Source organism: Strix aluco, chromosome 3 (assembly GCF_031877795.1).
Source record: "Strix aluco isolate bStrAlu1 chromosome 3, bStrAlu1.hap1, whole genome shotgun sequence".
Lineage (NCBI taxonomy): Eukaryota > Metazoa > Chordata > Aves > Strigiformes > Strigidae > Strix > Strix aluco.
In genome coordinates, this window is record NC_133933.1 from 67,351,264 (window position 1) to 67,376,645 (window position 25,382).

At 42.1% G+C, this 25,382-nt stretch overlaps 1 protein-coding gene across 3 annotated transcripts; it reads left to right on the top strand.

Moving 5' to 3' along the window:
- Nucleotides 1-579: 579 nt before the first annotated feature.
- On the top strand, nucleotides 580-25,025 carry IL20RA (interleukin 20 receptor subunit alpha). Of its 3 annotated transcripts, none has more exons than XM_074818983.1 (7): nucleotides 580-702; nucleotides 15,139-15,268; nucleotides 17,127-17,305; nucleotides 17,976-18,151; nucleotides 20,437-20,581; nucleotides 21,131-21,270; nucleotides 23,744-25,025. In XM_074818983.1, the coding sequence occupies exons 1-7, from the start codon at nucleotides 618-620 to the stop codon at nucleotides 24,659-24,661; spliced, it is 1,773 nt and encodes a 590-aa protein (XP_074675084.1). In that variant the 5' UTR covers nucleotides 580-617; the 3' UTR covers nucleotides 24,662-25,025. The 3 variants fall into 3 exon arrangements, with proteins under 3 accessions (XP_074675084.1, XP_074675086.1, XP_074675085.1); XM_074818984.1 differs by having other exon boundaries at nucleotides 603-702; nucleotides 15,139-15,254; XM_074818985.1 differs by lacking the exons at nucleotides 20,437-20,581; nucleotides 21,131-21,270.
- The last annotated feature ends 357 nt before the right edge of the window (nucleotides 25,026-25,382 follow it).

Here is a 25,382-nt window from a genome sequence, read left to right on the forward strand (position 1 = left end):
GCTGAGGCAGGAACGCACCTCTGCAAGCCCTCTAGTCACAGCCAGGGTCAGGTGGAGCAGGGTGCTCAGCTCTGGGACCAGTAGGATTTTGAGTATCTCCAAGGATAGAGACTCCATAGCGTCTTCCCATGTTCAAACACACTATTCAATGCACAGTAATGGGAAAAAACAGACATCTGAACACCCAAAGATGCGGTATGTGGGCCTTCAGCTTCCTCTGAAAAAAACCCCGGGTATAACAACATCCCACCCGCGTCTCATGGTGGCTTCGAGGGAGAGTGAACGCACCGAGGGGCGCGGCAAAAAACATCCCTCGGCTTGGAGGCGGCGCCGCGGCGGGAACACGGGCCCTGCTGCCGCGACACCCGCCCGGGCGGGAGCCGCCGCCGCCGCGCAGCCTCCGCGGGCCCCCGCCGGGAGCGCCCCCAGCCCCGCGCGAGCGCCCGCAGTCCCGCGCCACCCCCGTGGGCGCGCCCCCGCCCCCGCGCAGCGCGGCGGAGCGCGGCCCGCCCGGCTCCTCCTCCGCTGCCCTGCGCGCCCCGCCCGCCGGCTCCTGCCACCTGCGCGGCGGCGGTGCTGGGGAGCGGGGCGCCCGCGGCCTGGGAGATGTGACCCCCATGGGCGCCGGCCGGCCGCGGCGGGGGGGAGCCTGGCTGCTGGTGCTGCCGCTGCTGCTGCCGCCGCCCTCCGCGGCGCACACAGGTAGGTGGCGGCGCTGCCCGCCCCCCGCTGCCCGCCGGCCCCGCGGGGGATGCGCGTCCCTGCCCCGGCCGGGGCTGGGAGCCGGGCTCGCCGCGCCGCCGGGCCCCGCGGTCGGCTCCGCGCTACCGGTTCTCCTGGCGCGGCGGCCGGCCGGGGCAGGCAGAGCCTGGCCGGCCCCGCGGGCTCGGCTCGCCGAGCCGTGCCGAGCCGAGCCGTGCCGGGCCGAGCCGTGCTGTGCTGCCGCCGGCGGCCGGGCCAGGGCTGGGGCGCTGGTGCCGTTCGCGTTGGCGAGCGGTGCCTTTATTTAATGTTCGAGTTTCTGGCCTCCGGTCCTTAACTGGAAGAAGAGGACTAGGTATTTTTGTAGCGTTGCTTCATCTTTTTCTTTTCTCTATAGTTACGCTGGGATTGGGTTTTACAACGCTTGCCTGTCAGTTTACTTTCAGCTGTAAATTGGTAGCGTGCTCTTGGGACGGTCCTGTTATGTGCACCGAGTTAATTCCCCAAATATCTTTGCTGTTCGTATCTTCCTTTGTGCTTGACAGTCTCCACCCCCAGGACTCCTACCTGAGCAGTCAAGAGACAGGTTGGAACAAAAGGCAGGACGGGGTTTTGGCAGAGATAATCAGCTCATGTGCCGGTGTCCTGAGTGGCTCTGACTCCCTTCTCTCCCCAGTAGACCGGAGCGCTCCGCCGGTGACAGCCACATCCGAGCACCAGGAGGCAGAGGGAGCGCAAGGGCGGCAGCTGGAGCGGGCTGTCACCGGCACAGGCAAGGATGTTACCAAGTGGGAATGAGCTTGTAAACCGTAGCTGTCGGATGCATGTGCATGGTGGATGCCCTGCTGCTGTTAAAAGCATCACACATGGTTTCTTTTTTTTTATACCCCTCGAGTATAAAACCGGGCAAGGCATTGCAGAGATTAGCAGAACTTCTGAGAAACCTACTCTGTCTTCCTGCTCTTGTTCTCTGCTGCAAATGTTGCCTCCGAAACTTAAGTACGTAAGGACAGAGTCTGCTCCCATTTAAATCCACAGCAAAACTTCCAGATCCTGTGACACCTGGACAGTAGTAAGGAGTGCTCCTCTTACCCTGAATGCTCTTGAGTAGCACCAAGTACTGTGTCTCAGTTAACTCTTTTTACAAACTACTCTGTTATGCATAAGTGATTTTGAGTGGCTTTCAGACGTACCAATGCCAGCTTCTCTTCTAGGTAACTATGTAGTTTTCATCTTATTTAAGTCTGCTGATCATCAGTGCACGTGTGTTGGAAAATCTGTGTAACTGGCATTCGGTTGCCCTTTAAAACAATTTAAAATTTGATTGAAACTGGTTTTGATTGCAGAGAAGGTTTAGAAGAATGTCAGGGGGGTGATGTTGATTTTGTCTAATGGTTGTTCAAGGGGGAAGGGAGTCTGCACATTCCTGAGGCTTTAGCTGGACACAATTCCAGGTTTTTGTTGACAGTCAGCAATACCAGCATGGAAGGGAGAGCTGTGTCTTTCACTGAGGGCTTAAGAGATTCCATTTTCACCTCTTTCAGCACGAGACAGTAAAAGTTGGTTTAAATCAGCCTAGCAGTATTTTGATAATAATGGAAAAAATTATATGAGGTATAGAACTGTCATTGCAGTGCCCCTGCTCTTTCTCCAAAGTGAAGCGGTAGGTAGAGGAGTCCCTTTTGGGTACTTTCTTCCAACAGAAGAAGCCTGGGTTGCCAGTCGTGAGTAGATACAGTCCTGAAAATACTGCAGTTGCTCTGCGGGCTTGATCTGGTGCTGGAATAGGAACAGTATACTGGGGCGCAAGTGCCATGGAAAGCAGTTTTACAGCAGGACTTAGCAGACTCAAAATTCTTGTATCTTACCGGATCTGTGCTGTGCCCGTCCCCTTGGGATCTCTTGTTGAATTCCTTTCTGAACTCTGTGGCAGCAGCATTTAAATGCTAACTCACAGTTGGACCTTTGCAAAACACCTTTTGTTTTCACTGTGGTGTGTTAGTGGGTACAATTTTATCCTTACTGGATTACATATACTGCTTCAGCAGTCTCTGACTGCATTTAGTGCAGGTACTGCTGTCTAGTGACCTGTGCCCACCTAACAGGCTGAGCATTACCTGGATTTGCATAGGACAAAAATACCTGTCACTGCACTTCACTGAGGTTTTTATAAATTAGTCTTTCATTCACTGTTTAAAAATCTGTACTCTAGAACAAATGAAAATGTAAAATGGAAAAGCAAATGGAAAAAAAATGAGAGAGTCATTGTTTAATCAACAGGATCAAGAAACGTAGCATGTTCTTTACCACATGGGAGAGTTCAGCAATTTTTGCGAGACACTCATAAGGATAAGAAGGAACATCCTGAATTTTGGAAGTAGTAGAATGTTAATCTGTTAATTTACCATGCTCCATCTTAAATCCTTCCCTGTGCTCTTAGTGGAGGTTTTCCTAACCACACTCTACTGCAGTTAGAAAAACCTTAAAATTTCTGGCCTACTGTAGGGTCCAGTCTCTGTCTTGTACATCTATACAGAAGAAAGAATGACATGGATACTACAATATATACTTATTCTGAGGAAAGGGAAATGAACCTGAATGCTGTACTTCAAAAATAGAAGCATTTTGACCTATTTAAGACATTTACTAATTTTGTTCAGGTAAGGCATGTGATTTTTGAAGCAAATCTCTCAATCATTTCACTTACTGTGCTTTTGTCTGTATTGTGATGCAGTCTTGGAACTGGATTTTTTCTGGATGAAGCTGCCCTGGAAGATGTGCCTCATCAGTACATCTAATGCAAGTAGAGTTAGTCCAATGTTAAAAAGAAAAATCATGGAATTTGTATAGTATAGACAAGATTTTCTCAATACCAACCTTTTCATGTAACAGACCTGCTCATATTGGGTTGCATTACTCACTAATGTAGACATAGCCTTAGATCCTACTGGATTTGGTATGTGGCTATACCAACTACATTTCTTATGATGGGACCTTGAGGGCTTCACCCTTTTAATGTTTTCTAATAGTTGCATAAGTTGCTTGGTCTGCAATGACACACCTGATTTAATTTACTTGTCTTTCATCTTCCGCATTATCATATTTTTTACTAATAAACAGATCTACATTTTCAGAGGCAGCTTCAGACCTCCCTTTAGGCAAATTTCAATATGTTTTCTTTCACAGTTACCAGAGCACTGAAATGTACAAAACATCCCTTTTGATCAAGATGTTGTTCTGGGAAATACAGAATAAAAGGATAAAAGGGGTCATGGTACAGGCTTTGCAGTTAAAGCCACTGAGCTGGATTTCAGGGACCACATTGATGCCCAGGCATATTTTATCATGTTGAAACCATCCAGAAGGCGGGCAGTATTCCAGTGCTAACAATCCACTTCCTTTCCTCCTCGCATGCCCACAGTGAATCCTTGAGAAGGCTTCCTGAGGTCAGCATACCTTCAGTGATTTAAAAGCTTGAAGTCTGTGTGGATGCTGCTCCTGGATTTGAGAGGAGGGGGGAGACTGCTGTTCGCAATTCACTCCCCCTGAAAAGCAGAACAGCAGAAGTGACTTGCTCAGCTTATTTTGATAGAAACAAAGCCTGAACAACCACTTTTATTCCTGCATGGTCTTTGAGCACCAGTCATAATTTGTGAAGGACAGAAGTGAAATGCTTGGCTCCAAGTTGAGCAGTGCTGAGATGTTTTGGTATTGACACAAGGTGATTTAAGGTACATTTCTGATCTGAGAAGAGGCTGATCTGTTGCATAGACACAGCCAGTAAGTATTAGCTAAAGTATTAAATAGCATACTGAAGTGTCAGATTATTTCATATATAAGTCATGCAGTGTGCACATAATAAATAGGCTAATCAACCTGTGGGTATACTCTGATGTCTGTGTCCTGGGAAGTTTATAGATTGCACTTGAAGTGATGGCTGTATGTTACCAAAACACAGTACGTTACGCAAATGCAGTAAGAACTCACAGACAATTGTCGTCTTTGATTAGCTAAATGATTCCAAGAAGAAAAGAATATGTTCATGCAACAGTAGAGATGAGAAAAGCAGTGAGGAAAAATACTGTCAAATATAATGATTTTTGAACCCTCAGAAAACTTGACAATTTTGTGCATGTAGTATTTTGTATTACCTAGTATATGTCTATATACTCAGCAGGATTGAACTGTATTTGTGGTGGTGGTAATTTGTGTATTTACCAGAGAGGGCATTAAGCTTCAGAAATAAGAGTGGAAGTATATGGGAAGGCTGAGCTTGGTGTTTTTAGTGATATTTCCTGGCCCTCTAAATAATTGTAACACAGAAATAAATAAAAAGGGATATTGGCATAAGGAGAACTACAGTATATGAAGGAGTGTCATGTTTATGTAATTGAAGGGCTCAGCCTTATCCTCTCATCTCCAAGTTCCAATCTCATGCCAGGCTGTTTCAGACTATGCTGTGATCTGTGCCCTAGTGCTTGGCTTTGCTTATGATTTCCACAACTTGACAAATTCTTATTGCCTGTTAATTAGGAATGGAAATGGTTAAAGGAGGAAGTTCATTCTGTAGAGGAACTTCCAGCACTGCTGGGATTTGTGATTAAAGTCCAAAACTTAGAAGTGTGTTGCAGTTCCCCACGCAGACATTCAGGTTTACGATTGTAGCTGATAACCTTACCCTTCTGTGGCTGTTGTTCTCTAGTGGCCTTTATAGTCTTAATTCCAAGAGAAGCAAGTGGTTAGGATTGCTCAAGTCATTTGTGCATGTGTGGTTCCAGTTTATGTTTGTTTTTATAGTTGTGGCTTGTACAGATTGATTTCTGCTGATTGATTTCTCTCCAAGAAGTGGTGTCGATTACTTACAACTACAGGATTAATAGCTAATAGAGAGAAAAATCACCCTTTATGGGCCAAACAAGAGCTCCCATAGTTTAAGAAGCTTAGCTTTATAAAACCCTGGATTCTGGAAGACAGGCCCATCTCTAGATAAAAATGAGGTTTTACAGGAGAGCTGTGTTTAAATGATGTACAGATCCTTTTGTGCTTTATACTTGGTGTACCAGTAACTTGCAAGTTTTTACCCACTGCCCAGCCTGTCTTGAAAACAGTACAGTAAAACCAGGTAAATCAGAAAGAAAAGGAAATAAGTTGTAGGAGTGGAGGTATGGGATAGTTTATATGTGAAGAGATTAAATAAACTGTATCTCTTTCTTGTGGAAAGTAGATGACTTTTGCAGTAGTCAAGCAGACAGGAAGAGTATTTTAAGATCAATGAAGGGACAGGAGGAATACTGTAGTCTCTTCTTCCCTTCTATATACCCCAACACCTTGAGTTAAATCTCAGCTGATAGCTTAGCTATTTTTCAGTCTTCCATTTTCCACTCCCTTTTCTGTGATGGGAACAGGAATGTGTCCAAAGAGAGGTAAGAGAAGGAGAATGCTTCAGGAGGTGAAAGGATCTTACCATGCTGTTACCATGAGCTTAATTGCACTCTGTGCATAAGAACACACGAGTGGGTATTAGAGCTCTTAGATGAAAGGGGTTAATTTATTTCTTACTAGTTTCTTAAAGGATGGAGGAAGCTGTTGAGCTCATATTTATTATTGCATCTGGTTTGCAAAAGACTTCACTTCTCTTGGCTTTCCTTGTTTTTTCTGTACATCAATATCCTGCTGTTCATGGGTACTCTAGTCAAAATAGTAATGTACGGGATGTGGCTCAGAAGCACTGGAAACTGTGCCCTGAGAAGGCTGAGGCACGTGTGATTGCTGACAGGGCTTTCTCCCACTGTAAGAAGGTAGCAGACAGGCACAGAAGTAGACCTGTTGTGACCTAAAAGTAGACCTAGCATGACCAAAAGGTAGCTTCTCCACCAGCCCAGGCGATGGTCACATTCCTCCTGATCTCATCAAAGTGTGTTGGCTGTTCTCTTGAATGTCAGCGACACCGCACTGTCCCTTGGATCCAACTGTGCATGTTACCTACAACCTTTAACGCCATTTCTGAGGCAGTCTTTTGTAACTTATGTGTAACAGATGTAGATGATTATGCTGAATGACTTCCTCTGTACAGCAAAATCACCTTAAATCTGTAGGTGGGTAAATGAGTCTAAAAATCATGACTGGTGGTTTTAACAAAAAAATGCTTGTTGAGTACAGGAAAGATACTAAAAAGACTACTATATCTCTAATTAGATACTGACTTGATCACATCTGAAATTACTGTGGGACACTGTGAATAGTCATACTGTGCCTCAAAACACACCAACCTGTACCTGACAGGAGACCAACAGAAATGGGTGGGTACCCCAGGAAACCTTCATTTCTTGTGAAAAATAAATCTATGATCGTTCAAACAGGGATGGCTGTGTGACCTTGGCAGCCCAGTTGTCTGCAAGAGATGAGGCATTGCAAGCTTGCTAGGGTCCTTCCTTTCAGATCTCGGATGCAGAAGAAGGTGTTTGACTTGCAGCTTTTGAGGACTGCCTTTCCCTCAGAAATGAACGCAAGTGCTCATCCTCCACTGACATCACACTCAATTTCCTACCCAAGGGAAAATGTGGATTCAGAATTGGGGATTTCACTAATTAGTTTGGACTCCAAGAAAAGGAAAATCCCTTCTCTAGACAAGCCATCAGTAGGTCAGAGAGCAAGGAGCAAGACCTGTTAGGCAATAAATATAATGCTGTCGGTTCTAATTGGACTGTTGTTGCCTAAGAGATATTAGCCAGCACTAAATGATGAAAACTAAAACTAATTTTTGCTCAGTTTATGTGTAAAAAATAGATGTTTTGTGTAAGGATTAGGAGTGTTCCAAACCGTGGTGTATCAGGATTTGGCTGATAACTGTCACACAGCATAATTTTTACAATATTTCAAACACAAAATTTACTTAACCCTTGGGTATTTTGAAAAATAAATGTAAGATGTCAGAGGTATTCTAATTAAGCTTTCATTTTCTTGGCTGTTGGGTTGTGGTTGATCTAAATAGTAATAAATTGGTAATGCTGAACATGTTCTAGGGGGGAAAAAAACCTCAAAATTAAGCACTGGACAGTTGGGCTATTTTTAATATTTTATATAACTTCAAAACATCTCTTTTAAAAACCAGCAATTGTGTCATGGAATTGTGTCAACAGTGGGCTTTTAAATTAATTTAGTTCTTTTTAACAAAACATGTTTTTGCATTCCAAACTTAACAAGAACTTACTCAATTTGATAATTAAAAAAACCTAAAAACCCAAAAACTAAACACAAAACACCTCTGATGGATTATGGCTCTGAAAGCCTTGAAGTGATTTTGCATAATTTTAGACAAGCACACCTTAAATTTAACTCACCTTGTTTCAGGCCAGTATTGATCACTCAGAATTAATAGAAAACATACCCGCAATAACTTTCTCCTGCTGGAGTGCATCAAGGAAAGGTTTTCACAGCAGGGCAATGTTAGGTAGTGTGAGCTCTACTCTTGCACTTGTGAACCTTCAACGCAGTGGGAAGAAAATTCAGTTTATTTTGTTTCTGTCACCAAAGTTAGCAAAGAAGAATGGAGGTCAGCTGCCATGGCCCTCTCCAACTTCCTCCTAGCAAGCCTTCAACGGACTGGGAAGACTTTTTCCTCCTTTCTGAAGTTGGGTCTTTCTGGACTGAGTCTGAAATGTTCTTTGACCAATATTCTTTGTAGAGGTATTTTTATAAGTTAGGACATGGTTTGGATAAATAAACACAAGGCTTCACATGGAGGAGGAGAGCATGTTGGGGCAAGCCACAGCTTCAGTCCCCCTTCTGCATCTTTCCCATTCTTTGGGCTGTATTTCCACTCTCACTCTTTCCCCAGATGACCTCCTCAGGTTCACCTGTTGCCAATGGCAGCCTGCCTGTTTCTTCAAAAACAAAGTCCGTATGTCCCAGTCTCATCTTTCTCCCACATTTCCTCACCTCTTCTCTCATGCTTCTCTGCTCCACCACCTGGTTTTCATGTAGTCTTACATCTCCATTTCTGTCCCTGTCTTTCTCTCCCCTGTGCACCCTCTGAACAGGCTGTGGTGGGAGTGATGGGCTCCTGTTCTGGGAGGGCAAGAGTGTGCTCTGTGGTTAGGTCTCAAGTGCTGTTATGACTCGAACAGAAAATCACCTCTGTGCTCCTCCCCACATTCCCACCAGCACTGCTCAAGTCAAAAGGGTTTCGCTAGCCCAGCTTCATAGCCGGCAGCCCAGAGCTCCAGCAACCCCTGAGGAGAAAGACAGCTAAGCTGTAATGATTCCTACATGCCTCTCCTCCTCCTCTTCTTTCTCATTATCCAGCCTGTTGAGTTCGAGTCTAAAAGAATTGGCACAGAGAAGAACTTCCAAGCCCACTTAATTTTAAAAAGTTAACTCGTTCGTTTAAGTTGTTGCTAAGATGATAAATAGCAGATAATGACATTTGCTAACATGTATTCCTGGCTTTGCTGGGTTTCCCTTCCTCTCTATAACTTCTGATCTCCAATTTTGGCTCAGGAACTGTTTATCACTTTGGTGTACTCCCTTGCATTCCTTCATGGCCAGTGCCAGCTTGCTTGTGGCTGTAGATATGCCAGAAAAGACAGTCCCAACCCTCTGCTAGCAAGTGCCACCAAACATGATGCTAAATGGACATTTGTTCTGAGTATGGCCATTTTTATGTTATGTTTAGGCATGTGTTTGAGGGAATATTTTTCACTGAGAACAACATAACCATTGAAACAGATGAGCTGGAGAAAGAAAAGAGAGCAAAAATTCCTTAAGAAATGAAGAGCAGCAGTATAGAAGGAGCAAGCAAGATCTCACTGGAGTTTGGTGGAAGACATCCAAAGCTGAACAGAAAGGCTAAGGAAAGGGCAGGGGCTTACAGCATCACCAGAAGCAAATGTTTCGTGTCCTAGATTGCTCCTAAATTCCTTGATGCTTCACTGGTGGGTCTAAGCTCCCAGTGGGAAAAGATGAATTGGGAACTCGGCCTGTTGGAAAGGCTGCCCTCTCTCCAGGGTATGTAAGCATGGATTAGATCCATGGCCTTGAAGTGGCAGCTGCAAATGGTGAGGCACAGGGAGTGCCTGCAGCATTGTCTGTAAATTCGGCACCCAGCGCAAAGGAGCCGTTTCCATCAGAGGTGCTCCTAAGGGCCACTTTTGTATAAGAAAATACAGCAACAATTGAAGCCAAAGTATCTGATGATGTCAGAAAAGGAGTTCCTCTTTTAAATTTTGAGACTATAGGGGAAGAGTCCCTGGGTTTTACTACTGTGACTATTGGGAAAAACTGTGTTGCAGTAAGACTCGCCTTTCTGTCTTAATGCTTTCCACATCACTCACCGTCTTAAATTATATCTTACAGTTGTCTAGAGAAGCCCTGTGACCTTCTTTGTTGTCTTATTTTATTGGATAATTTGATGTTTTCACCCTTGTGGCCATGCCGCAGTAAAACACAGCAGATGATTGCTCTGCTTGAGAGCAGTACAGTCAACAACAGTACTTACACAGGAGGCATTTCTGTGTCAACAGGTCAGCTTTCAGTGGGTCCTCTGCCTTCTCCCCACCCCAGAACTTTAGCCAGGGTACAGAAAAAATATCTATGTTTTTATGTATTTGTGTATTTTTATGCTTTGCAGCTGCTAGGTTACTCAACTCGAGTGAAAAGTTAACCAACCTGTTTATAGGGAGAGGGCACAGGCAGTTGCAGCTGTATTTGTTCTGCGAGACTGACATTAAACACAGCTGTTTGTCACTGAGATAGGCAGTGGTGCCTCCTAGCAGATAAAAAGCAGATACACTGCACGGATAATAGTTGTAACATGGAAATTATGTGTGTTAATGCTTGTATTTGTATATGTGTGTGTGTGTCTGTGTGCATGGATAGATAGGTATGGCTATAACCAAAACTGAGCTTTGAACCGTACCGACTCGAGCAAGGCACATTACCTGGCAGGGAGCCCTCTGTGAAATAAAACTGACCAGGTTTTTAAACCCAGCAGACGCTTTCATAACGGGAAGATGAGGCACCTGCCATGCAGTCTTTTACTCATGTGAATAATCTCACTGACGTCAGTGGGTTTTTTCGCTCACACATGAAGGTGTTTTCAGGCTAAGTCATGTCTATTTTGGAGAGTCTCACAATAGCTTATTCTAAGATCAGGACTTGGATCTTTGTTGCGGTGGTGAAGTTTGTAAGCCTATATTATTGCTTTCTTTCCAGTCCAGGTGTGCAGAGTCATGAAGATGTAAGGAATGATATTACTCAAAGTCTGATTTACAGCATTTCCAAAGACAGTAATAAGGGCTCCAGGTTCTTCCATGCAAGAAATAAATAAAGTTACTTTTTTTATAGTGGGAAGTGATGACAGCCATTGCAGACTATTGATGAGACAGACTAAAGCTAGCAAAGCAACATGTATGACTGATTTCTGCTTTCACATAGGCCAGTACAAACTGAAAATACTCCATGTGACACTCATGCCATTAATACCGGTTAATGGAAATAAAATGAGAATATAACTGGATATATTGTGTTTAAAGATGAGATACTGAAACAAGCTGATGCATGTACTTGAGTCCTTTCCTGACTGATAACCATGGAACATACAAGCTTTATGTATGATCTATTTTCTATGCGTGCCTCCTGATACTACTAAGCATCAAATAAACATGAAGGAGTTTATTCTTAACTGTTCCTGGAGAAATAAGGGAGTATGATAGTTTTATTCTTGTTTTACTGATGCAGAATTGAGGAATAAAAAACTTGCATGATTTGTTGTAAGGGTAAACGGAAGTTTTTACTAAAGGGACAAGACCAGAATTAGAAACCAAATCTCTGCTTTTTCAGCAAATGGAAAGTTAACGGTCTCAGTCCCTCTGCCTTCCAAATTACACCGAGCTGGGGGCAGGTGAGAGCATGCCAGCAGTGTTGTAATGCTTCAGATCTTGTAAAGATACAGTCTGTGGGTTCTGCATGCTGAGATTGGCTCATCTGCTGCAGTCACTGTTTCTGTTTTGAAACTTCATTTACCACAGCTGAAACCACACTAGGAGGAGGGAAATTTTAAAAAAAAAAAAAAGAAAAAATCGACAAAAAAACATGTTTGCATGTTACTAGTTTAAAAATACTTTAAGGTAACAGACAAATGCGTGACTCTTGCTACTCTAAAATGTGCTCGAGGAATATAAATGTTTCTATGCAAGGATGGACAAATGTCAAAAGGTACAGACAAACAACAAACTATTCAGAAAACCAGTGGAAGTAATTTCCCTTGTCTGTGATGAGCTGGCTGTCTCCAGCCAGTTCAGTTCAGTGACTATGGATTAGCCTGATAAGCAGTACACATTTTCAAAACTTTTAAAGAAAAAAGATGTGAAAAGTGAGATGTTAGGGATGTTTTCAGCTGTCCTGCATCTGATTCAGCAGTACCCCTGCCAAATTTATTACTATACAGTGCGATGCCAGATTTATCAGACAGTATAAGAAGGCCTATCAAAATGGGGCTGGCAGTGACCTTAAGAGAGCACCCAGTCCATTCCTTTGGCAGAATCAGCTAAATTAGTACCATTTCTGGCAGGTGTTTCTCCAATCTGCCCTTTAAAAGATCCAGCAGCCCTTCCAGGTGAACCATCCTCATGTGTTGCTCCTTTTCCCACAAGTGCCTCCTTTCTGGCTGGAACTGGACTCTGTTCCTTTTCCTCCTCATTTGTGGTGGACATGGAGGATAATTATCCTTCTCAGGTGAAGATTTACAGTATTCCCAGCCACTCCTCCTTGGACAAGGTGCATCTCTGATAAGTTTAACTGCCAAGGAAGCAGAGATCAAGGCTGATGGGCCTTGATCAAAGCCATCTCCACTGGAGGGAGAGAGATTCACCCGGTCTGGTCCGTCCTAACTAGAGGGATGAACCAACTTATGGAAGAGTTTATCTGCCTCTGCTCTTTATGACAACTGCAAAGTAGATGTCTTGCTCAGAGCCCAAGTTACCAGAGACAAATCTCCTCCTCATCTGCTGCTGTTTAAGGGCTAGAATTATTTTAATCTTTCCTCTGAAGGTTTTTGGACTGTGCAGTATATACTGTATTCTCTTCCAGACTCTCTGTTATTCTTAAATTTCTCCGTGTTGGACTTCTTAGTTTTTCCTCATTGTCTTCTAATGAGAAAACTTTTATGGCTTTGTTTCCCAGCAATCTGAGAAAATACCTATGCTGTATTTCCTCCTACTTGGGAATTGCAGCAGAAAGTTTGTTTGTGCCTCAGTGCCTCCCTCCCTTTCTACACAGATTGCCTGGTTGCCTTTCTCAGGGCTTCTTGGGCAGCATTGTGTGCTTCTGATTTTTTTTTTTTTTTAATCTCTTATTCCCAGTTGTTGATTATGCAGTTGCTGGGTTTCCTGAAGCCCCATACGCTTTAGTGCTGGGACGTGGTACAAAGAATGAAACTTGATGCATGGATGATTTCTTATAGTCCGTATAATGCTGGTTTTGATTTATTCTTCTTAGTAGCGTGCACATTAGTGGTTTAGGAGCTTCTTTATTTTACTGAACAGATGTTGCCAATTTTAGGCTCTTTTCTTGACTCTCTTGGGCAGCTTCATCTTTACATGTGGATTAGTTTCACCTAAAGCAGTTCCAGAGGACATTTATTTTGGGGGAAATCAAACCCTTTTATTTTCTAGGTTCTGTATCTCCCACTTGGAAGCAAATGTTAGAGTAAAGCAGATTTCTGGAGGTCTCTCTCTGCTGCTTTCACATCCCCAGGCATCCTGAAACTTTTTTTATTTCATTATAACTGAGTCTATAGTTTGAGCTCTTGCAAGGTGACTGTCACTGGGCGTTTCTGTGTTCAAGGAAATGGAACTTTTTATATACTTTTTGTAAATAAAAAAGTTGCCTTAAAGACTATACCCGATGAAACTTGTTCTCTGACTAGAAAAAATTTAAAAGCCACTGAACACTAGCTAAGTTCTAGAGATAAAAAGAGAGCAACATTAGAAATATCCTCTATAAACAGCTTTATGATCTGAAGATACAGATGAAGGCGTATACCAGAGTCTGTTTTCAACATTAACATACACCTAGGGGCTTGGAAAACCCAGAGTTTCCACTGAGACAGTTTAAAGTAATTGGTCTCTACAGAACTGCCAGGAAATTGTTTTATTAAATGTATTGAAGAGAAAAGCTTTTACTGTTTGGCCTAAAGACAGCTAGAAGTCAGCAAGTTAATAGGAATATGGTGGTGACTTTTACTTACAAAAGCAACTATGTGTTTCATATACAGGAGGATGAACACTATTGCTGTAGTAATAATGATATATACTACAAAAAACCCTTAAGGTCTGTTTCAGGAAATTACAAATGTCAACGACTATTAATTCAGACGCCATTTGTGTTAATATGCTTTATTTCCCCCTTTCTTTGTCTCTTTTTGTTATCTTAAGAACTAGAATTGCATCCCTGGAGGAAGGGCTTTAATGGTTTTGAAAAGTCTTGAAGAACCACAGATTCAGTTTTTCTCTTCCCCATTATGCTCTTGTGGCCACTCGCAACGAGAAGCTCCTTCCCAGCAGCTGCAGCTTGAGGGCTGGTCTCAGGGTTACTCCCACGGGTGCATCTCTCATGGCAGGAGGTGCTGGAGATTCAGTCATAACTTGGAGCTTGGGATTCTGCCCCTGGGCCCATGGCTAAGCAATTTAGCAATGTGAGCATCTCCATTAAATTTATTAGATTAGGAGTGTGTATTAGGAAGATGTGAAACTGGGTTCTTAAGAGCCACAGACTTGCTTGTTTATTCATCTCAAAAGCTGATGCAATGAACAGCAATTTAGATGAGTGACCTAACAGTAGGTGTTTTGCTGAAGAATCAGCATGGATGATCAGATGACATTGGGGCTATTGTGATCATTCAGTCTGGTTCTCCAGTGTGAAATCATACTTCTGTTCGTAAAGCTGTGTTTGCAGTAGACTCCACATGTCTTTTTAAAAATACCTGGTTTGATTTTTAAAAGTCCACTCAGCTACAACAAGATTCTACTGAAGCATCAAGGATATTTTTACAATTTCCAGTGTTAAATTGGTCTGATATTCAAATAACTTTACAATTTTAAAAATACATTTAAAAATGTGTGTCTCTTCTAGGCTGAACTTTTCTAACTTTATCTTCCAGTCCCTGGATATTTCCATGCCAATGTCTGTCATAATTTGCAAAGCCATTTTTGCTAGAGAAAAAAGACGCTCATACAGTTGGAATTTGGGACTGCACTAGCTAGGGACATTTGAAAAAACTGAAGTTCCATGGACAACAACCTTGTGCTTCTAATGCTAAGAAAGGCAGTATGTAGAACTTTATGGCTTACTTAAAAATAAGTATCTTTTTCAGTTAACTTGGAAACATATGTATTTGCAGATGCTTAGTGTATGTTCCTTTTTTATCTTCTTTCTCAGGAGAGTTGTGTTGTTCTTTGCCCAATCCTAAGAATGTCCATTTTGAATCTATAAACATGAAGAATGTCCTTCACTGGTCGGCACCAGAAGGCACAGGAGATGGAGTGCTCTACAAGGTGAAGTATTTGGTGTAAGTTGGCTTGTTTATTTTATTCCCCACTGACTTTTATTTTAGCATTTTAAATAATAACTAAAAAATCTTTATACAAGATAGAGCTGCTAATAAGTAAAGAAATGAGAACTAAAATGTGGGCTAGATTTAAGCACTATGGTTTTTAACTTTTACTTCTGGTACTGCTTCAGATTCAGTTAAAAATTTGTAAGGAGACTTTCTATGAAAGAAGTGTAAAATGCAACATGGGAGCTTTCAGGGGCATTTCTGAGAAATGAGACAGAAGGATGAAGAAGGACTGTGCTGTGAATTGGCATCTGTACACATTAGCCTTCTGTATGCATTTAAACAGATCAGGATATGTAGTATTTAATACAATATGAACAGCACCCAGTGTTTTGTTGGTCTTTTCTAACAGACCCAACGCCCACAGATTTTTTTCTGATCCCACAAGCCTCTGTAGTCTAGGAGATAATCCACTGAAGTTATTGAGTACTGTAGAAAACCAAGTAATGTGATTGGAATCTGGCCCTTATATTTTCAAGGTCTGCACCTTTGTAGGATATCAAGGAATTTGAGTGAGGATGAGAATCCATTTCCTTTATTCCCACCGAGAAAGCACTGGTTCATTCTGAAGGACAGTGTTGGACGTTTAGCTTATAAATAGGTGTAGCACTGTTGTCATGCATGATGTAATGCTCCCAATCTTTACCTCTAGTATTTACACTTCCCTCGATCTGCTAATGTTTTCATTGCACTAAAACGGATGTAGATCTCTAGAAGTTTCCTGGAACTTGAACTGGCTACTGAGAAAAGCAAGGAGTTGCTTCTACAGCCAGAGACTGCAACCTCTTTTGCTCAGATCTTGCCCTCTGTGCTAACAGAGGAGCGACATAGTCCACCTCCTAGAAAAGGGGAGAATGCTCAGTAATTATGGAACGAACGATAATTGTGTAGAGGGTAAAATGCTCAGAGAGCACTAGCTATGCAGACTCTACAGGGTCAGCTGGTCTATGGAAGTGTCTGTCATCATAGGTATGGACATCTTTCACACTGAGTACAAAAATATTCATATGTGCCTCTGCCTACCTAGAAGAGCAAGGCCTTGAGCTAGGTGGAAAATGCTGGTGAGTGGTACTGTCCTGCAGTCATGTAGAAGCTGCCACATGCCCTTACTAATTAGCAGCCAAAGGGGAATTCTTAATAATGCAACTTTGAGGAGCAGGAGCTTCTAAGCAAATCCAGGCAGGAATTTTTAAAGGAAATCTTGATTTCTTCTACTAGTGTATAAGATCTGCTCGGTACTGAGGCATTGCTGGTAGCAGGCATATGCCCCTTTTTCAACTAGAAGGGTTTTCAAGTTCACTGTATTCCAGTGGAGTCTTTCTTTTAAACTAGAAAAAGAAGCAACAGTCAGTGATGAGTATTCTCCTGTCCACTCATCTTGGAGACCCTGAGCATCATCTGTCTCCCTACACTAGGATGAGCCATTGACCATTCTGACAGAACTTTGTCTCTATGTAAATAGTTGTCCTGACTCTGATCGTGTGTTTAGAGTTTAAAGATTTAGAATCCAAAGTTGAGAGAGCTTTGGTCTGTGCAAGCAAAACTGGACTTAGATTGCAGTATCATCCCAGTTAGTTCTATATGGCCTTTTCTTGATAGGGTCTACTCTGATTTATTTTTCATTAAAAACTTGTGGAAATCTTTTGGTTTATCTCAGCCAAAGTTGGGAATTCCTTGAAATGGCAGATTTCTGCAAAATAAGCAAACAGCTTTATCAGCTGTAGTATCAATTTCTGCGCTGTATTATCAGGTGACTAATATCATGGCAATAGCTTTTGTACAGCTCCTTTCTCTTTCTTTTTCAATATAGATATGGTGCTGGCAAATGGATTCGAAAGCCAGAATGCAGGAATATCAGCAGAACATGGTGTGACCTCTCCAGTGAGACCTCTGACTACGAAGAACAATACTACGCGAGCGTTAAAGCCTTCCTAAATGGGATGTGCTCTGACTGGATGGAGACCACACGATTCAACCCCCTTACAGACAGTAAGGAAAACTAATCACACAGCCAGATGTTCAATGGCCTGCATTGATACTGTGTGCTCAGACTGCATGTGCCTTCATACTATAATAATACTTTAATTTTAACATGAGGTTAGATTTCTTTGCAGTTGTTTCACATTTATGCTTTTGGCAGAAGTAATTGAAATAATCATATTAGAATTTGGATATATGTTGTTATATATGCAGACTTATATGTACTGAATACTCTTTTATACTATGGTAAAGCTTTACTCAAGGCAAATAAAAGCTGTGGCACATCCACAGTATAAAGAACTCTGATTCTGAAAAGGGTCTATTAAACCAAGCAGTAATCATACTCTAGAGCACAATATCTCTTATCTGTGCCAGATAATCTGAGAACATACTGGTAATTTAGCTTGTTTTAGCAAATTGAGTTTCAAGGTTGTTTATCCTGTGGTCACAGGAATTTCTAGGCAAAATTCCAAGTCAGTGTTCATCTTCTCACTGTAACGATCCTCTTAGTTATCTGATAAAATAATTTTCTACCAATATAAATGAATTGTTCAAAGTCCTACTTAAACTCCCCAAAACATTACAAAAATTTAATGTCATCCACTTTAAGAAACTGCATGGTCAAATCAGTGTGCCTCTACTGCATTTGACTGCTTTATGTACATGTTCATTTTTCCAGCTAAAATTGATCCACCAACGGTAAGTGTATCTTCTACTGAGAAATCTATTTCAATCATTCTGACTGCTCCTGAGAAGTGGAAGAGAAGTCCTGAGGGAGAATCCGTATCTCTGCTTCAAGTGTATCCTGGCCTGCAATACAATGTGTCTGTCCTCAACAAAAAAACAAAGAAGCGGGTAAGCTTTGAACAAGGCTGTAGAACTGCACTATTAAATCTGTGCTCTGTGCTTCTTGAAATGCACTTTGTCCTTAACAGCAAGGATCAAAATAGGATTCATAGCCTTACAGGAATTATAGGATCATTCAGCTTGGAAGGGAGCTCAGAAGGTCTCTGATCCAAAGTCCTGTTCAAAGCAGGATCAGCTGTGAGCTCAGACCAGATCACTCAGGGTTTTTCCAGTTGCATCCTGAAAATCTCGAAGGATGGGGCCTGCACAACCTGGTCCACTGCTTGACTTTCCTCTTAGGGAAAAAGTATTTCTTTATATCCAATCTGAACCTTTCTTTTGGAACTTTTCTTTTGGACCTAGGGGTGTTGATTGACAGCCGGCTGAACATGAGCCAGCAGTGTGCCCAGGTGGCCAAGAAGGCCAATGGCATCCTGGCTTGTATCAGAAATAGCATGGCCAGCAGGGACAGGGAAGTGATCTTACCCCTGTACTCGGCACTGGTGAGGCCGCACCTCGATTACTGTGTTCAGTTTTGGGCCCCTCACTACAAAAAGGACATTGAATTACTCGAGCGTGTCCAGAGAAGGGCAACGAAGCTGGTGAAGGTTCTGGAGCACATGTCGTACGAGGAGTGGCTGAGGGAACTGGGGTTGTTTAGTCTGGAGAAGAGGAGGCTGAGGGGAGACCTCATCGCCCTCTACAGCTACCTGAAAGGAGGTTGCAGAGAGCTGGGGATGAGTCTCTTTAACCAAGTAACAAGCGATAGGACAAGAGGTAGTGGCCTCAAGTTGCGGCAGGGAAGGTTTAGACTGGATATTAGGAAGCATTTCTTTACAGAACGGGTTGTTAGGTGTTGGAATGGGCTGCCCAGGGAGGTGGTGGAGTCCCCATCCCTGGAGGTGTTCAAGAGGCGGGTTGACATGGCTCTTGGGGATATGGTGTAGTTGGGATCTGTCAGTGTTAGGTTAACAGTTGGACTAGATGATCTTCAAGGTCCTTTCCAACCTAGATGATTCTGTGGTTCTGTAATTTATGTGCATTGTCTCTCATCCTCCCACCATTCAGCACTGAAGAGACTCTCTCTGTCTTCTTGATGACCTCCCTGGGTCATCCTGGGGGCTGTTGTTAGGTCCCCCTGAAGCCAGGGGGCTTTGTGGAACAAACTCCAGTCCTTCAGCCACCCCTCACAGGGCTCCAGCCCCAACCATCTTGTTGATCCTCTGCTAAACCCACTCCAGTTTGTCAGTCTTTTCTGTATTGGGGGAGACAAAACTGGTCACAGTATTCTAGATGTGGTCTGATGAGGACTGAGCCAGGGGGGCAATCCCTCCCCTCTATCTCGTCCCTCTTCTCCTGTTAACACAGCCCAGGATGCTGTTGCCCTCCTTTGCTGTGAGGGCACGTTGCTGGCTCACGTTCAACTCGCTGCCTGTCCTCAGTCCTCTTTGGCAGGGCTGCTCCCCAGCCAGCCAGTCTACTAAGCAATACTCACAATACATCATGACAAAGTGCATCCTTTGTTACCACATCTGAACATCTTCATTTCTTTGTCTCTGCAGATTTACATTTCATTAGCAAGTAGTAGTTCCCAGCTTAAACACACAGTTTAAGATGAGGAAGAGTTCAGTGATCACTTACAAAAACATTCATTTTTCTGTTCATGTCCCCCAGGCACAATCTCTGTCTGGCAAATCTCTGAATTTCCTGAAAAAAGACAGAAATTTTACACCAAAAAGGTCACATTCTGTCAAATGGGTATTAAAATGCCAAGATTAGCGATTAGTGGTAGACAAAAGTTTTTTGTGGGTTTTTTTTCATAAAGATGCTTGACATATAGCAATTAGTTTGGACTCCAAGGTCTACATAACAGCCATTATTCTAAGGCTCCTGTCTTTACTAGAACACCCCAATCTGAAAGATTTTGTGGAACTGTACCATGTGCCTTTCATTGGCCTATGGCGAGAGTGATGCTTTAGCTCTATTGCAACATTAACATGAAAATGTGAGATAGTGGTGGCACATGATCCTACTTCATATAAAGCGTGAAATTGTTCAGTAGTGGTAGAAGAATGATTGAATGGAAAATAAAATATTCAGAGAGGATATGACCTAATAAATAACTTGAGTTTTGATTGCATTCAGAAAAAAAGGATGCAGCTGGCAGTTCTTACAGTATCATTATTCTTTCCAGAAAATTTGTGTGCTTGACACATTTTGCATATAAGTTCTTTACCTTTCTGTAACTGAGGCGTTAAAGGGGAAAAAAAAATAATTTTTTTTATGTCTTCCAGTGGTTCTTCTCCATCAGCAACAACACCTTGGTTGTGCCTTGGTTAGAACCTGGAACAGCTTATTGTGTCAGTGCACAGATACATGTCACCACACCACTTTTGCACAGTGGGTTCTCCAAAGAATATTGTATTGCTACCTTGAATGGTAAGTGTAAGCTGGCAAGTTACAAAAAGAAGATGCAAGTTAGAAAAAATCATGCTGATTGAGTTTGAGAGTTTTTTATGTATCCATTCTGAGAGTGAAAGCTAGAATTGTTTCTCCCCTCTCTGAGCATTTGTACTGATAAAAAAATCTTTGCCTTTAGTAAAACATAGCTGGGATCTACTGACTGGAAGGTACATCAGTACCGCTGAAGAAAAGGATCTGCATTCTTTGAGTCTTAATGAATGGAGAATATTTTTTCTCCTTGAATGAGGTTTGGGAGTGGCAGACTTGGCTCAGTCTGAAGCTAGCAACAGGAGAACCTGAGGGAGGGGTTGTTATTTCTTTTTAGAATTTAATTTATAATTTGGATAATAATAAAAATTGGTCCTGTAGTTCAAATGTCATTTTTTAAAAATTTCCTGCAAATTCCTTGTTTATCTAAAACGTTTGCATCCCATATCCAAAAAGCAATGTGGTGAATGCACACATTACTATCTGAATACATTAAAAAGTTGCTCAGTACAATGAAAACTTCTGTTTTGTTAACAGATAAAACAGCAGATGAGACTATAACAATCATATTTGGATACATTCTGCCTATCATGCTGGCTGTCCTTTTTATTTCAATGACATGCTATTGTGTGCGCAGGTATATTCATGTCAGCAAACAGAAACATCCAACAAACCTGGTAAGTGTTCACTGCTGCAGGAGGTCACTGGCAACCTGGGCACTCACAGCAGAGCTGTGCATTTTCCAGGACTCCGAGTCAGCTGGGAGGAAACCATGGCTAGCTGCAAATAAAAGCTCTAGTTCCCATTCGGATCAAGAAAAGAACATCACATTGAGGGTTATTAAATGCAAGAAAAACACCGTAATAACTCAAGTTAGCAACTGTGTTTAAAAAGATGACCAGATCTGAAAAGATGACCAGAGCTATTGAGGATCAGAACAGAGCTGTTCGTTTGGGAAGTGTCATTGCCATAAGCAAGGTCTGAGGTGCACTGAGGCAAGCTCTGTTAGGAAGTCAGCACTCCCTAAATTTATCTAGGAAGAAGCACTGTAGAGATTCAGTGAACAAGTTATTAATTGGTTGAATTCAGAAACAAGAAGGGGAGATAATTAAGCAGTATACAAATCCCATGATGTTTGCTTGGACTATTACTGGGTATTACCAGATTTTTCCAGTTATTTGTGATTGTGAAGGATTTAGCACATGTGCATCATACAGATAATTTAATCTGGATTTCAAGAATACTTTCAATTACCGCACCCTTTCCTAACACCCAAAGATGTATAAGCACACACATTGTGTGATTTAGAAATCCCAAATACGCTTTCTGTGTAAAAATGTTTGCAGGTTTCTTAGAGCTGCAAAGTTTCTTAATTTTTTAGAAAGAACACATAAAGTCTTAGAAATTTTCCTGGTTTCCAGCTCATGAGCCCAGCAGAGCTTTCTCACGGCTATCTCTAAACAAGTTGCTCAACCATAAACATGCAATTACAATAATGAATAGCACTTGGATGTTATTTCAATCTGCATGACACCATGGGATGGGAGGTATAAGGAGGTTGGTTTCAACATGTTGATCTTTCTGAGGAAATCTAGAGCAGCACAGAGGTGATAGGAGAAATGTTCACAGAGGGACTGTGATTTCAGAAGGGTTCAGAAGAAGCAGAGCAACTACTGCTACAGTGTGTTCAGATGTGCACGGAGACACCTCCTGCACTTGTCGAGGCACTAGTTTTATCACAGAACTGTGGAATCATGGAGTACTTTGGGTTGGAAGGGACCTTCAAAGATCATCTAGTTCAACTACCCTGCCATGGGCAGGGACATCTGTCACTAGATCAGCTTGCTCAAAGCCCCATCCAACCTGTCTTTGAACACTTGCAATGAAGGGGGCATCCACAACTTCTCTGGGAAACCTGTTCCAGTGTTTCACCACCCTCATAGCGAAGAATTTCATCCTTATATCCAGTCTAAATCTACCCTCTTTCAGTTTAAAACCATTGCTCCTTGTCAGTACAGGCCCTGGACGAAGTCTTTCAACATCTTTCTTATTCTTTATTCTTTATCCTGGGACACAGGGCATAGCAGGGGGAGATAGCTTGGTCTCCCTTGGAGAGCTATCAGGACAGAGTTCTTTATAGTCCAAGAACGTAAAGGGCTACTTAGTGAAAAATTCCCACTGAATAGCAGACTAAACTCCAGCTCCAGGAGTTTTTTCTCTAATAAATGTATAATTAGTATGTTGGGGGGGGGTTTAATGTCCATTGCACTTTTTTATGACCACCTTGCAGCTTCAATTTTATTTCTCCATCTCTGGATTCAGTTGATGTCAAGGTAAAAAATGAATATAGACCTGGTATTTTAATGATGCTCTCTGGCTTTCCCAACCCACAGACTATTCCACCTGGGCACCCCATGTGGTTGCGGGAGGTGAAATAAGCAGTTTGTTTTGGTCCAGCACTTCTGACCTGGGGGAGCTTTCACACCACCTGGTACATCGATTAGTGGTCTTAGTCTTCCATTTGAGTCTGAAAGCACTGAAGTGTAGCTTCTGGTTATTGTTTTTCTATTGCACTTTCCTTTAGTGACTGCTCATACAGTATTTATTCCTGTTAGAAATATTACTCATTTTAGAAAGATTCCTGTTGTTTAACTAGATGATTTATCACAGAGTCACAAAAGCCGTCTTCTCTGTAAGCTATACCTTAACATGATACCTGCCTCTGCGCTTGTGGGATGTGGTTTGGCTGCGCTTCCTCTTCACTGGTGAAAAAGAGTGGAACAGATTCTGTAATCTGTGACCCAAGGACAACTCTGATGTTTTCTCCAAAGTCACTTGAGTTTATGCTGGTGGAAACAAAAACAGAGTTTGACAGAATTGTTCTAACCATTATTTTGACATGGGGAAGATGAGAAAAGGGATATTAGAGCTGGTCATAGTATAGTTTTACTTCGGATAGAATAAAAAAAGTGGAGCGTGTTAACACTCCTGGAGGTTTACATGATGAACTTCCTTCTTCCCTAAATTGAAATAACCTCCTAATAAGGTCTAGCCTAGCCTTATATTTTAAAACTATGTGACAGTATAAGAAGCAACACGATGGTATTTTTATTATACTTCACCCAAATCAAAATATTTTTGGCTTTACAGGTATGGCACTACACTGACAAATGCAAGGAAAGTGTTTTCATACCATGTGATAAAATAGTGGTCAACCTTATCACTGTTAACATGGATGAATACAAGCCATCTCAGGAATCCAGTCATCTCTCAGAGAGGAAAAGTCCTCGTTATTACACTGTTTACAATGGCAGCAAAGGGACCGATTTGCCTTCAAAAGAAGTGCTGGAAACAAAACACTTGCTTGATATTTCACATGAAGAGATTTCACTTGAAGAGGATATTTTAGTGGAAGGGGACCAAACCGGGAAATGGCCATCTTATGGCCAGCCTAGAACAAAGAATACTTTGAGACAGAAAAATGCAGGGACTGTAGAGTATGAACATGATGTAAGGGCTGAAGACTTCAGTCCCGGTCAGAAACTAGAAGAGAAGACTTCTGCCTCCAGGAGACTACTAGATGAGCCACAGATTGATTTGGAAGACTTGGTTAATATGAAAACAGGACAGCCATACTGCCCCCAACTAGAGGTGAGGGTAGCAGACCCTTGTTTGGGACAGAAAATAGAGGAACTTAATTGGAAGATGGTTGACGCAGCAGATGAATTGCCGAGTGAGACCCATATCAACTTGGTGGACTTGGATACTGAAAAATCTGGGCAGACATCCTATCCTCAGCTGGAAAAAATAGCACAGGGCCTCACAGAGAAAGGAGGTGAACAGACCATATTAGTAGATTGGGATCCTCACACTGGAAGACTGTATATTCCTACCTTGTCCAGTGTTGAAAATCAGGTATGTGAAGGAGTATTCAAGTGTGATGATCCTGATAAAGAGGGAATTTTGTCCGGACTGTATGAGAAGGAGGTATCTTATGAATCATCAGAGGACCAAGAAGTGTATCTCCTGCAATTCAAGGAACAGTGGGGACTGCATGTAGAAATGTAACATTTAACAGTAATTTTCTAAAATATTCTAAAAAGCAAAATCTTGTTTACTTTGCCAAAGAGAGTGATGGACTCAGTGGAGCAAACACATCTTAATGTACCGAAGTTTTCGGAACCATCACAGTTGAACAACTTATTCATGATATGTTATTTATACCAGTTTCCAGACATGATATAAGTGATTTTGACTTCCATCATAAACATTTCAGGTAAAGCATGATGGTTATGAGATTATCTTCTTTTTCAAAAAATATATATTTTTACACAGGATGCTGTTAGGATTTTCACATTGTAATTCCTACCAAAACAAATTATCAGCATTTGAAAGCAGTTATTTTTAGCAAATAAAAAGCAACAATATGACATTTTGCTGGGCTATTTAATGTATCTTGACACAATGAAGTCTTTCCTAGATCTCACTCCTGCTACTTGTAATGGTTTGAGCTGACTTTTGTGGAAATTAAGGGCATTCCAGTGTATATTTTGTTTCGGTTTTGTAAATATTCTCCTACTTAAGTTCTTACTTCTCTTGAAAGACTTGCCTGAGGTGCGAGGTCCCTTCCATACAGTGCTACACAGATATGCAACCAGCAACAATTCTTTTAGCAGGTGTGCCTACAAGCTCAACAGACATAAGGGAGAAGAAAGCAAGCATTAGTCATGTTTTAAACTGGGGGAAAATGTGGCACAAAGGGATTCAGTGAAACACCTGTAATCTTACT

Coding starts and splice junctions, on each gene's coding strand:
- IL20RA (XM_074818983.1), top strand. CDS start 618: ATGGGCGCCGGCCGGCCGCGGCGGGGGGGAGCCTGGCTGCTGGTGCTG. Junction 703..15,138: donor GCCCTCCGCGGCGCACACAG/GTAGGTGGCGGC, acceptor CTTCTTTCTCAG/GAGAGTTGTGTTGTTCTTTG. Junction 18,152..20,436: donor ACAAAAAAACAAAGAAGCGG/GTAAGCTTTGAA, acceptor TATGTCTTCCAG/TGGTTCTTCTCCATCAGCAA.